The sequence below is a fragment of the Strongylocentrotus purpuratus genome, unplaced genomic scaffold (genome assembly GCF_000002235.5).
Source record: "Strongylocentrotus purpuratus isolate Spur 01 unplaced genomic scaffold, Spur_5.0 spur5_scaffold_19, whole genome shotgun sequence".
NCBI lineage: Eukaryota > Metazoa > Echinodermata > Echinoidea > Camarodonta > Strongylocentrotidae > Strongylocentrotus > Strongylocentrotus purpuratus.
The window spans coordinates 29840808-29854453 of record NW_022145604.1 but is presented as its reverse complement, the minus strand read 5'-3'; the positions used below and the strand labels follow the sequence as shown (position 1 = coordinate 29854453).

Genomic DNA, 13646 nt, shown 5'->3' with positions numbered 1-13646 from the left:
TAAGAATATATTTAAGTTGACCCTTTGTTTAACCTTTTATGTTTGTTAAGTTCTTCAGTTTGAAATCTTGGTTTATCATTATCTTGGTTTGAAGCCGAGTTGGTAAACCCTCTGAAATATATTTCTTTGAAGCCCCTCTGCACTAGTTTGGCATGCAGGAATTAGACCTCCCTGCAAGGTCACTGACAGGTAGTTATCTCATCAAATCAGCTCTCAATTAACATAAGAAAAGGGCATCGTGGAGGATCAACCGATACCGCTTAGGCATTGTTGGTTGTATAGAGGGCGCAAGTAGCCATAAGTAGAAGCTTTAACAGACGGTGAACTTATACTTATGACAGTTTCGTGGAACGATGCCCAGACCGACCAGAGACCGAACATAAAATTGCATTTATTCACAGAATGAAAAAGAAATGGTCGATTTGGAAAGATCTGTGAGGTTGTTTTGGAGTCGGTTCGGTGGTGTGACTGCAGTATCACGGTCTTATATGGGGGCGAAATAACATAGGGTGCCCACTGCAGGGCCACTGTTTGTAAATGTAGGGAGGAAAACGAGTTTATTATTGACAATAAAAACAAATTCAACTGCCAGTTACCGATGTCCACTGCTTGATACTAACCAAGAGATCAAATATAACAATAAGCATTGCATAATTATCATTGTGCCAGTTTAGCGATTTTAGTTCTCCAAAAATCTTCATATGTTTAAAATTAAGAATCAGATGTACATGTATAACATCATGATCGTTATAGAAAATTTCCTATTTCTAATTCTATATTATTAAGTATAAGCAAACAAAAATGAAAACACAGACAAAACGAAATATCTCAAAAAAAGTAAATGAATTGGTACTTTCAGACAAGTTCCATGCCATTTCTCCCGTGTACTTTGCCAGACGAAAAGTTGACATAGAAAACATAAAACAAGATATCAAAGTCCTTCAGATGAAAACATAAACCCTTATTTTGATATTTACTTTTACAATACTTTTTCAACTTACATTATACAGACGAAAGGTCGATTTTCAAATATCTTACACTCTAATACACAACTAGAGAAATTGTAAAAAGTAAAATTAATATGAAAAAGTGGGATTTCCTCTCATAATTCTGCATAAAATGTAAACATTAATTTGAATAATCGTAAAGTGATCTGAAATGCATCGTTGAAAATGAAGGAAAGATATTCAATGTATTTAACAGCAATACATAAACAATTAAATCACTAAAATGATTATCGCCTACTGTAAAACAATCTTTGAGTCCACAATAATAAATTATTGTCTACACCATTTATACATATATATAGCAGCTACCAAAAGAGTCACATTCACATGTAGAGTCATCATCAACAACTAAATCTTGAAAGATAAACACGTCAGAATTGTATTAAAAAAAGAGGTTACTTTTTATGTTTTTAGAAAGGTTCCATCATTCAAATTCATCTACTCGATCTAGGAATTTCATTTCTGAAACAGTCACCAAAACTCCATTTCACCTAGTTCAAGATATAACTGATTCCACTGGATATTATATACAATTTATGAAGTCACAGAAACACAAGGCATGTTAGAAGCCTTTAAAAACACGGGCGGGGAGGGGTCATCTTTCAACGAAATATTATGTTACTCTTTTTACCAGAAATAAAAAAAGGTCCGGACGCACACATCCCCCGTCTTCCTATGCGCCTGAAAACAGTGATATGATACAATGTAAGTAATGAGGAGTCATCTATTTATTTCAGTGGAATATATAAAGGCTATCAGGAGTGCAGAGAGCGATCTCTCCTGATCGGTACTGACGGAGATAGTACCAAATACACTTGGGCTTCTCAATCTTGTAATCCATGATAAGGTTCTGGACATACTTCAGCTCGTTAGTGTACTCATCAATGCTGACCAAACCTACATCGTGTTTTAACTTGGCTATCAGGATTGTATTCCATTGAGACGCAGCGGCGTATTGGAAATAACTGAATTCCGTTAGTTGATACTTTACAACACCTTGTTTGTCAATCAATCGTATTGTATTAGCAGACGCAGTGATCATGTAATCATTATAACTAGTAATTTGCTCAGGTTCATACCCATCACATGGTATCTCCCTGATCGCCCTTCCCCCTGCTGGTGTGAATACCTGGATCTTTTGAGCTTTCCTGTAGCTAACATAGACATGATCATCACCGTCTACAGTGAGGTTAGCAATTCCACCTTCATCGCTACTCAGAGTCTCAAACATTACATTCAACTTTGTTTGCTCTAGTGTGTACAGTGTGATTTTGTTTGAGCCATCAAGTATAACATACCGATCATCAGAGAGGAACCCTACTCCATGAATCACCACATGTTTAAGAACTGTCTGCTGGATCTGACCATCAGCAGAGAAGATCTCCACGCCACTTGTACCATATCCCACTGCCATCCTACCATCTGGTGTACTAACCACGGCATTCATTCTATTCTCAGCAGGCAAAGCGATGTTCTTTGCTACTGCATTTACGATCTTACCAATAGTTAGCTCGTCCATTCCAACGTTTCTCTTAAAAGTGACTCTTTTCCCTTTCTTGCTCGATTGCATCGGCTGCTTATAGTCAGGATCTTCTTGTTTCAAGGCCTCTTGCAAGTCTTGACATAGAGTGTCGTGTGCAGCCAAAGCATCCATATCTAGCGGTATCTTTGTCCTATTGGTAACCACGTCGGCTATGGTGGTCAAGTGAGTGATGTGCTCCTGAGCCGATTTCTTCATTTCGTCCAGTTCTTTCTCTACTCCTTCGGTCTTACCTTTGACTTCATCAATGAGGATTTCTTTATTCTCTGTCAGCTGCCGGACTGATCTTTCAAATGCTTTGTTGATATCATCTGTACACTGCTTTTGAACATTGCTCACACGCTCCTTCTGTTCATCAATGAAATCAACATATTTCTGAAAGCAAGATCGTTTCTTTTCCGCCTTGGATTTGAGGACCTCGATATTCTCCATATGGCTGTTTTCATAAACAGCTGCCTCGATGATCCGATGTCCTTCGTCTTTATGCTCCATGACAACACACCTGAAGCAGGCAAATCTCCTGCAGTCGGAACAGAAACACTCCTCATCCTCTTTTGGGTGTTTCCTGCACTTACGGTATCTACGTACTGACACCTTCCCTGATTCGATCTCACTTATGGCTAAGACCTCATGACTGATGAAGTCTCGCCACAGAGAGTGTGTGTTGTGACAAGTGATACAGAGATACTTGTCACAGTCTTGACAGTAGACAACAGCTTGCGTCTTGTCCTCGGATTTACATACCGAGCAAAAGTGATAGTGATTCTTCACGTCCTCTATGAGAGACCTCAAAGCTAGATTTGCCGGTAATTTGCTGACATCTTGGTTTGGTACCTGGGTTTCAGCTCTGCAGACAGGGCAGCGGAGCATCTGGTCGTTACCATGACATTCCAAGAGGTTGTCCAGACAAGCCTTGCAGTAGGTGTGAGAACAAAACAGGATCTTGGGATCGGTGAAGGTATTCAGACAAACAGGACACTCCAGACTCTGAGCAATGACATTCTTTAATGAATCAGCCATGATTCGAATTCTACCGGAATACGTGATAAAAGAAAAAGACAAAAACATAATGATTAGTGTAGCTTTGATTCATCTGATGGTATTAGAGAGGAGTGTTTTATCGTTTTCCCCACTTTTTTCCCTGCAGAATATAACACGTACAAAATATGATAATCTGTTTTATCTTGATAACAAACTATTCATCAACTGAATGAAATAATACAGAATGAATCTAGAAGAAAAAAAAAATCTTTCCATTGTCGCTCTTCAGTCAATGTATATACATTATAATGTGGAAAAGTGGTGATGATAATAATAATAATGAAGATGTGTCATTTAGATGAGTACGGACGACCACTACGTTGAAAAGACGCCAAAGAAAAAAGGATTAACATTGATAGTATACTTTTTAATCCATGACTGCTACAAGAAAACGCATCCGCTATGGAATCTTTTGTCTTCATCAACATATTTTCGTTAAACCAATAGGATCAATCCCAATGATTATTGTCGGTAGCTTTTTGAGGGAAGCAGCCGATTTTTCAAAGAAAGTATATTATTCATTTTTTCTGAAGGACAATAACCCATCAAAATGATATATATTTGCTTGTTTAAATGAAAATTCCGGACTACAACATGAACAAAGAAAATAACTTTTAAACCTTCCGTTTCATATTACCGTATATACAAAGCTATAAGCTTTACAATTCAAAATCCTTAATGATTTGATCCCTACCAAAGTTACATATACAGAGTGTTCCTTATGTAAAAGGTCACCGAAACCTTGGTACACCGTTTCTTTTCCTGACATTCTGGAATGAACTCAGCATCTTTTTTGCAGAATTTAATATTTCAGCCTATTTAATAGAAATACGTGTTCGTCGGGTATTTATGAGATTCGTAGGTCTAAAAAAAAAATCTATCTCTCGAACCTTCTGCTGCTGTTAGGTAAACAATATATTTTCAGATGTCGGTGCGGCTATACAAAACCTACTTTCAGTCACTTAAGTAATTTTGTTGTCGTTCGAATCTGCCGGACATTACATTGTACAAAGAAAAAAAAAATTAGTCATCCATGCTAGCATAAGTTTGAATAGCATAAAGGGTCAGTAGGAATGAAAGGTTGCGTTTTATATTTTGTCTGTCATTTGGCGAGGTACCTGCTCTTTGAAGAAGAAAAAAAAGTTATGATGAGCATTGTTTATCTCTGGTTGTCTCTTGTATTGCTTGTAATTATCTAGGCGTCAGCCTAATACAGTTATATACAACAATGTATAAAACGAAAATATTGCAAATAATTGTCACGGCATTTCATTAAATATCGATCAGTCTAGGTGTTAAAACAAATCAGTAAACATGTACAATTGATACTTTTTACATTGTTATGGTGCACTAGTCATGAGTGGTACTATAAACATGAATGTATTTAGTCTCTTAATTTATTTTTAGTGACTGGGAATTCCCGCTAACCTTTGGCAGACAACCAAATTAAAGGGGAAGTCCACCCTGAAATTAAGTTAGTTTTAATAGGAGTAGAAAAATGAGAGAAACAAGTCAGTGAAAGTTTGAGCAAATTCCGATTAAAAATAAGGAAGTTAGGATTTTTGAAGTTGTGATCAATCAAACACAAATTGGCAACTCTATGACGTATCATGCGAGCTCAACCTCCATTTGCTCAGTACTAAAAAAATCTAAAATTTTCATTTTCCCTCAAGAAAAATTTCAACCATACATGCACCCTAAATATAATAATTGCAAATATGTTTCTATACTCCCCCTGCAAGGAACAGATATATATTCCGTCATCAATAACGAAGAAAACATGATTTTATGGAATATTATGCACAAAGCAAATGAAGGAGAGCTCGTATAATAAGTCACAGAGTTGCCAATTTGTATTTGATTGATCACAACTTCAATAATTCATAACTTTCTTATTTTCATTCATAATTTGCTGAAACTTTCACTCACCTGATTTTCTTATTATTCTGCCTCTATCGAAACAAACTTATTTTGGGGGTGGACTTTCCCTTTAAGATCGCACAATAAAACCTCGATCTAAGATTTGTTAATCACCATGAAGCGGCACTTAACTGGAAGAAGAAGAAGTTGAAATGTTTACCATGTGTATTCATATCTACCCAATTAACATGTAATAATAATAGTTAAATACACATTTTTCATATTTCTAATCACAATAACATACCAAAATCGTCACACCACGATAGGATCACAAGTTTTCTAATGCGACAGACGTTACTTCCTACATACATACATACATATTGGTATTTATTGAGCGCCTTTACATGAACATGCTCAAGGCGCTTCCGGGTTCATGATCAAGTATTATGATTTTATAAACCAGATAAAAACATAGCCTCAAAGTTTTCGGGAGTCTGCCTGAAATAGTATCTATACGCCAATGTAAAATAGAAATATTCAAAGATTTAACCGAATTACTTTTAGTAATGACAGAGACATATTAATTCACTCACCTCTTTATCTGTAACTACGTATCGGTCTAGGTGTTTTCATATAAAATCAGTAAACATGACTGCTCTTTGCCTTTACAATGGACTGGTACACTGATCATAAACAGTGCTTTATACATGTATATATTCAGTTTGTCAATCTATTTTTAGGTACTGGGAAAACCTAACAACCTTTGACAGTACAGACGAGCAGATTGAGTTTTCAATTGTCCAAAAAGTAATCGCCCAATAAAAACTCGACCTCGGAGATGGCGCTAAACATGCTAAACACATCCGGAAAAAAGAACAGCTAAAAAGATATTTAATCTTAGATGTCTAAATTTATTGGACTATTCATCATGATCTAGTTTAGAGAGCTAATAGGTTGTTCGATTTATTACAGTTTTAGCTTGTTTACGGTATGTTTTGCCATAATTTCATAGGCCTACTAGACATGGGGGTAATGGTGCTGCGCCCACCCCCCCCCCCGCATTTTAAAATGTCATATTATGTATTCGGGCAATGGCACATTGATTCTGGCGGTTGCGTACTATTCCAACAGCCTATTATCCTATTTATATGTTCATATTTTAGTTGTATGTCCTGATATATTATTTTTTTAAAACAGGTCAGTTTTAATGCAGAGTAACCTTTTTTTCTTCATTCCTTCATTATTTTTCACGTCAACAAAATGAAAATTCTCAAGTGAAAACAAATGTAAATACATTATGTCAAAATCCATTTTAAGAGCGTGTCAAAGGACAAGTCCATTCCAAAAATAACTTACTTTCAATAGAAGCAAAAACATTTTGAGCAATATCGGATAACTAATAAGAAAGTTATGAATTTTGAAAAAGTATGTAAAACTATGGAACTACCCCCAGACAACTACCCCCTACAGCAACCATCTTCTAGGACAACTAACCCCACGGACAACTATGGTATCAACGTAGCCATTATAGAAACAGGATTCTTTAAGACACTGATATCAAGTAAAAACAAATCTTCACAAATAATCTAGACAAGGCCTGGCATAAAATCGGAATACATAGAAGAGGGCTTCCAAAAGTGTACGTTTCTACTGGAGGAAAGGTTTTTATTAAAGAGGAAGTCCACCCTGATATGAATTTGGATTTAAAAGAAGCAGAAAATGAGAGGAACAGGCCAGTGGAAGTACGCGTGTTATGTGCTTAAAACATAGTACGTAACATCTATTGTTAGGGATTTATGTTCTTGTTATAACAATGTTTAACTTCTAATTCATTGTTGGATGTGTTACGCGAATAGAAATTCAAATTTAATTTTATTCTTAATAAAGATGCATATCGGGTTTTCTTGCTTGAAATAATATATATATAATATTTAAAGTTCCTAATTTCCTTTATGCTAAATAACAAGGAAAAGTTAATTTTCTTAAGCCTGCATGTCATTACCCTCCTAATACTGCGACGTGATGCAGTAAAAATTGCACATATTTGGGCAGTCTGGTGTAGCTTTGAAGTTCCTTTCACCATGCATCTAGAAATGGAAAGAAGTTTCCGAAATAATACAACTCCGGAGATGACGTGCGTCAAAGTGCCACCCAATCTAACAAAAAATAAGCAAATATTCAATAATATGAGAAGTATTCCACTTTAGATCTCGAAATGTTGAGAAGCTCTAGAAATAATGTAGGCCCGGAGATGGAGACAGTACTGGCATTTGATATGTCGTAAAATGAGTGAAAATGATGAACACCCGATCGTAGATGAGACGAGAAAAACCACACAAAACACCTTGACGCCATGCAGAGTGATGCCAATCTCAACTCCGGTCTATATCCGATGCACTTCCGATCAACCAACCGCTTTCGAGTGGTGGTAGAGCGGGGGTGGTATGGGGCAGGTGACTTTTCGGTCACGAACTATACATAGTAGCATGGAAACGCTCAATTACTCTGCTCGCGTATTCTACTTTTGTGTTGTTTTGGTTTGCTTCATTTTTAATTCACACCACCGATTTCGTCGGCGGACATATTAATATGCTCAGTTCAATTAAGATGAAATGTGTGTGTGTGTTTGTATGTGTATGTCTGTGTGTGCGTGGGGGGGGGGGGGCATCGTCTCTTGCCCGAAAATAGAAGTCAATATCATTTCTACACCAACTTACAAGCTCATGAACATTTTTTGCAAAGAGATATTGCTACTTTCCTCCCGTAATTATGATTATCATGAATGTAACCAATATCCACATAAACATCCACGTCAGAGGCAGCATGAGATTGTACCGATTACAATAATTAGAGAGTGAGACAAATTTAATTTTTCTACATTATATCTACCCCTTTTCAGTCATCGAATCATTATTATATTTATCATCACCGTCGTCATTAACATCATCATCAACACCACCACCATCATCATCATCATTATTATCGTCATTATTATCCTCATTATCACCACCATTATTATCGTCATTATCATCATCATTATCACCATCATCCTCATCATCATCATCACCATCATCATCATCATCATCATCTTCATCATTACCATCACCGTTGTCATAGTCGCCGTTATTAAACAATAAAGACTGTTTTATGAATTGTATGATACATTGTACCTTATAACATTATCTCCCCTCTCTCTCCTCTCTCTTTCTCTCTTTGTTTTTCTCTCTCTGCATTCTTTGTTAGGTATCATCCTCTTCTTTTGTTGGTCTTTCTTGTTGTTGTTGTTGTTGTTGTTTTTGTTGTTGTACTTCTTGTTCTTGTTCTTGTTCTTGTTCTTCTTCTTCTGTTGACTCTGCCTCCTTCACTCCTGAAGATTTAGGCAGATGTCTGTCCCTGGAAGCATCCCCTTTCCATGGAAACGCCTCTTACCACTACACAATCATAACAGTCGTCCATGAACAATGATATTGCAGGCTAAATAGAGCATGGTTGCTTTCCCAAACCGTGCATTATTGGATCAATTTTAATACTGGACTGTACTGACTGCCATTAAAAAAAGACGATTCATTCACAATTAAAAGTAACAATAAGGTTGAGCACTTGAACTGGTATTGCGATTAAATTGAAAATTAAACTGTCTGAACACAATTATGAAAGTCCGATTATCTAGTGCATCATGAATTTTAAACTGTGAAGATTTGGAATGATCTAAATGGACAGAAACTGACCCAATCTGGCTGAAAATCTCGAGCACTGCACGCAGAAATTTGTACATGGGACTATACACAGATGTTTGGTCCAAATACTTCAGCTAGTTTTAATCATATCATTTCGAATATCAGGGCATTTAAAGAGCAATTCTTTACAGGGGATAACTATAATTTTCTTTAATCCTGATATACAAAGCATGATTATGCTGATAATTATTTTTTTAAATCTTGTTCCTTGTTAACTGGAATGTCTCGGAAGGGGCTTCTATGACTACAGGTCTGTATGACTATCGGCATGTCTTGGACTATTCCTTGCAATGTACCCACCCCGGACGATTACATCCATGTTCTACTGACACCCGGACAACTTACTGCTATCCGTCCCTGCTCGCTGTCCTTTATGGCTACCCATTCACTCACTACCACCATTCCCATAAAGGGTAACAATAATGTATTGTTATAGGTACAGGGGTGCATGGATCATGGTAGTTGTCTAGTTAGTAATATTTTTCAAAATAATTTTTCCCACTGTAGACTTAGCGTTGATGTTGTTGATGTTGTTCGGATTGTATTTGGTATTTTGTCCGTCAGGGGATGAACGCCCTAGACTCGCTTTCGGAGAAAGATCTGGAAAGAAAATTAATGTCATAAAGGGGTTGTGCACAACTCATGTCACTATGCTTAAACAAAGAGTGGAGAGTATGAACGGGCTTCTACGAGCAGAATATAACATAATACCACTCCCGGAAGATATCGTAATTATGAGAGAGTAGAGGAAGGACATCGAAACTTGAATGTCATATAAACGTGAACGTGAAGGAAGAGGTAGAGAGAGAGAGAGAGAGAGAGAGAGAGAGGGGGAATTGAAGGTGAGGGACAGAGAAAGAGAAAATGAGATAGATAAAAAGAGAGAGATATATACATTATATATATGGAAAGAGAGAGAGAGAGAGAGACATGTGGGGAAAGATAGAAGGGGGGGGGGGGTAGTTTTGAAAAAATATTTAACCATCTCAACAATTATTTATATTTTTTATATCCGATAATGAAGATCGACTGCATAATACGCTCAACTAACCAGTGACGTAAGATGGGTTGCACGGGGCACGTGCCACCACCTCCTGCTCTATCGATTGACGAAGGGAGAATAATGTGAATGAGAGAAGGACAGTGAGAAAGACAAAAATGAAAAGAAGATGAAAGCAGCCAACTCTCGAATACATATCACTCTTTCTATTGTCTTGTTCTCAAGCATGTTATCCATCTAGCAGTTCTGTTTTCAGACCGCAAATGCTTTCAAAGTGCATGGTTGTTGCTCTTATTCTTATCTATGACATTTCTAGTGCCCTTTTAGAACCTAAAATTGCTATGAAGGTAATTTTAGACCCCACAATGTGTGAAATTTAGCCAATACGATCATACCAATTCAGCTCCACTTTCCCCAAAATGCGGTGACCGTTAATTAATTATTTAATTAAAAATAACAATACATGGGACAGAACTCAACTTTCCCTTTAATTGGCCTCATGCTACGCCACTGCAACTAACCATTCATCGTCCATCTACAATACAATGATCAAGTGTTAGAATCGATTCAAGATGGCTCAATAAAACTATGAGAGGATGTGTAAGAATGAAAAGTGAAATATTCTGTGAATGCTTAGAGCGTGAGCTATTATGGTTCATGATGGCCTAAAAATATGACGATTTTAGAAATAGTATGTTTATAATGGTAATTAACTGTAACCGAAAGTGAATTCGAGTACTGTTTAGGTCACCTGATTTCCGCCTCCCACCCCCCCCCCCTTAGTCATCAAATACACAGCAATGTAATAAAGTGCCGACTGAACTTTGTGAATCTATTTTTTTCTTCATGTTTTCAAAGGTGATATGTCATTTATGGCTCACTATAGCCTAAAACGAGAAATGTTTTTAGATTCTGCAGTAGTATGTTTGTAATGGTAATTAACTGTACCAAAAGTGAACTCGAGTACTGTCTTAGTCACCTGATTTCCGCCATTGCTTCCTTTTATCATCAAATACATAGCAACTAAAAAAAGTGGCCGCCTGAGCTTCCTGAATCTGATACATTTGATCCTTTCAAAGGTGATAACGTCATGTATTTGCAATTATGTCTTGGATACATTGGAAAATTGAAAAGTTACAGCGTGGTTTTTTTTGGCGTGAGAAAGTGTTATTTCTGGAAATTAAAAGTCATTTTCTGCATCCAAGTGAATAAAGTCAACAAGAAATGAAACTCATTTCATCATTTTTTCATTCCCTTCTGTTTCAACAGGGTGACCACAGTGATTCGCCTGTAATTATCGAATGTATTCTAATTGGTTTTTTTTTTAAAGCAAAGGGGCTCACTAATTATTGCACGCGTGTTATGTATGTTGTTAGGGATTTATGTTCTTGTTATAACAAGAAGTTACCTCTTGGTTATAATAATGTTTAATTTTTAATTCATTGTTGGCTGTGTAACGCAAATAGGCAAGTTCTAACAATTCAAGTTTAATTTTATTCTTGATAAAGAAGCATATCGGGTTTTTTTGCTTGAACTAATGTAATATTTGAAGTTTCTTATTTCCTTTATGCTAAAGAATATGGAAAAGTTAATTTTCTTAAGCCTACCTGTCATTACCGTCCTAATACTGCGACATAATGCAGTGAAAATTGCACATATTTTGGGCATTTTGGTTTAGCTGTGAAGGTCACCAAATCACCGCTCTTTTGAACTTAAACACGCCTTGAATACTATCAATCAATCAATCAATCAATCTATAACCAATCGCTTCAGTTCAATAGACAGGTTTACTAACATATTCAAATTTATGGATGTAGGGACATAGTGACGAAGTAAACCATTTATCTCAGTGTTATTAATGAATAAATTTCAATACTTAGAATCTAGTATGCATACATTATTTGTTGCTATGTCGGGGAAGTCTCGGACAAGCATATAGGTTGTCAAGAACAACCAGTTTGTTTCAAAAGTATGCATACAATTTGAATATGTTATTAAACCGGTCTATTCAATTCGAAGAAACCCACTCCCTCACTCAATCAACCGATCAGTCAATGAATGAACTTACTAATCAATTACTAAACAATCAATTTTGCAATCAATAAACTAGTCCATCAATCACGCACTCACTCACTCACTCACTCAACCAATCAGTCAATGAATGAACTAACCAATCAATTACTGAAACAATCAATTTTGCAATCAATAAACTAGTCAACAAAAACCCATCGACCTACACGGTAGATCAACCAACTACTGCTCACAAGACCGACAGTCCACAAGACCGACCGCCCACAAGACCGACCGCCCACAAGACCTACCACCCAACAAGAACGACCACCCACAAGACCGACCACCCACAAGACCGACCGCCCACAAGACCGACCGACCGCCCACAAGTCCGACCTTCCACAACACCGACAGCCCACAAGTCCGACCTTCCACAACCTCGACACCCCCAACACCGACAGCCCACAACACTGACAGCCCACAAGACCGACCGCCCACAACACCGACAGCCCATAAGACCGACCGCCCACAAGACCGACCGCCCACAACACTGACAGCCCACAACACAGACAGCCCATAAGACCGACCGCCCAGAAGACCGACCGCCCATAAGACATACATGATGAGGGTCCATCGGCCTGACCTTGTCGGTCTTGTTTGCTGACGGTCTACTTCGATGTTTGGCAACTGACCGATTCTCAATCGATCTTTAAATCATTCAGTCAGTCCATCAATCAATCGATTAATCACTCACTCACTCCTTCACCCATTCATTCACTCAATCAATCAGTCAATTAGTCACTCACTCAATTAAATAATCACTCACTCAATCAAGCAATCAATGATCGAGTCAATCACTCAATCAATCATAACTTTAATCAGATCAAATTTCCAGAAAACAATAAAATGATCTAGTACGGAGAAAGATTCAAAATCGTGCTTAATTTTGAAGAAGATGACTCACAATAACAAATAAATCTTTCTAAGAAACAGGAGTACATTTCACATATAACAGTGGCACAACTATGTTGCACAAGCTCCCTCTCGAGTTAAAACTTCTGGCCGTTTTTACTTTTTGCACACGTGCCCCCACCCCTCCCCCCCCCCCCCGCTATCAAATGTGATAAATTAATTTTTAAGGGACGAACGTCAGATAATTTGATTTGTGTTCCCCCCCCCCCTCTGAAAATCATCCTGTATAAACCACAAAGTTGATATCGTATTTTGCAAATACATGTCAATGTTTTATTAATAATTACAGTCTTGTTTCAATTCAATTCATTTCACTATTGCAATAAAAACTAACATACGTACATGTACATGGAATTAAACATTGTTACATACAAATAATAGAATACATGTATATACATTGGAACAAAAATATCAAAGTTGCTTGGCAGGTAGCAGCCAGAAAAGAAATGACCCTTGTATAAATGGCCGACATGAAGAAT

The 13646-nt window shown here is 37.1% G+C and overlaps 2 protein-coding genes across 2 annotated transcripts; one reads left to right on the top strand and one right to left on the bottom strand.

The window, feature by feature from the left end:
• Positions 1 to 1740: 1740 nt before the first annotated feature.
• On the bottom strand, positions 1741 to 6149 carry LOC115925870 (tripartite motif-containing protein 45-like). The gene is made up of 2 exons (XM_030989904.1): positions 6042 to 6149; positions 1741 to 3577 (listed from the first exon to the last, which is right to left on the bottom strand). The coding sequence occupies exon 2, from the start codon at positions 3565 to 3567 to the stop codon at positions 1741 to 1743; it is 1827 nt and encodes a 608-aa protein (XP_030845764.1). The 5' UTR covers positions 3568 to 3577; positions 6042 to 6149.
• Positions 6150 to 7801: 1652 nt separating this feature from the next.
• LOC105438866 (extensin-like) lies at positions 7802 to 12775 on the top strand. Its single transcript, XM_030989902.1, has 2 exons — positions 7802 to 7890; positions 12400 to 12775. The coding sequence occupies exons 1-2, from the start codon at positions 7802 to 7804 to the stop codon at positions 12773 to 12775; spliced, it is 465 nt and encodes a 154-aa protein (XP_030845762.1).
• Positions 12776 to 13646: the final 871 nt, after the last annotated feature.

Coding starts and splice junctions, on each gene's coding strand:
- LOC115925870 (XM_030989904.1), bottom strand. CDS start 3,567: ATGGCTGATTCATTAAAGAATGTCATTGCTCAGAGTCTGGAGTGTCCT.
- LOC105438866 (XM_030989902.1), top strand. CDS start 7,802: ATGCAGAGTGATGCCAATCTCAACTCCGGTCTATATCCGATGCACTTC. Junction 7,891..12,399: donor GTGGTGGTAGAGCGGGGGTG/GTATGGGGCAGG, acceptor TCAATAAACTAG/TCAACAAAAACCCATCGACC.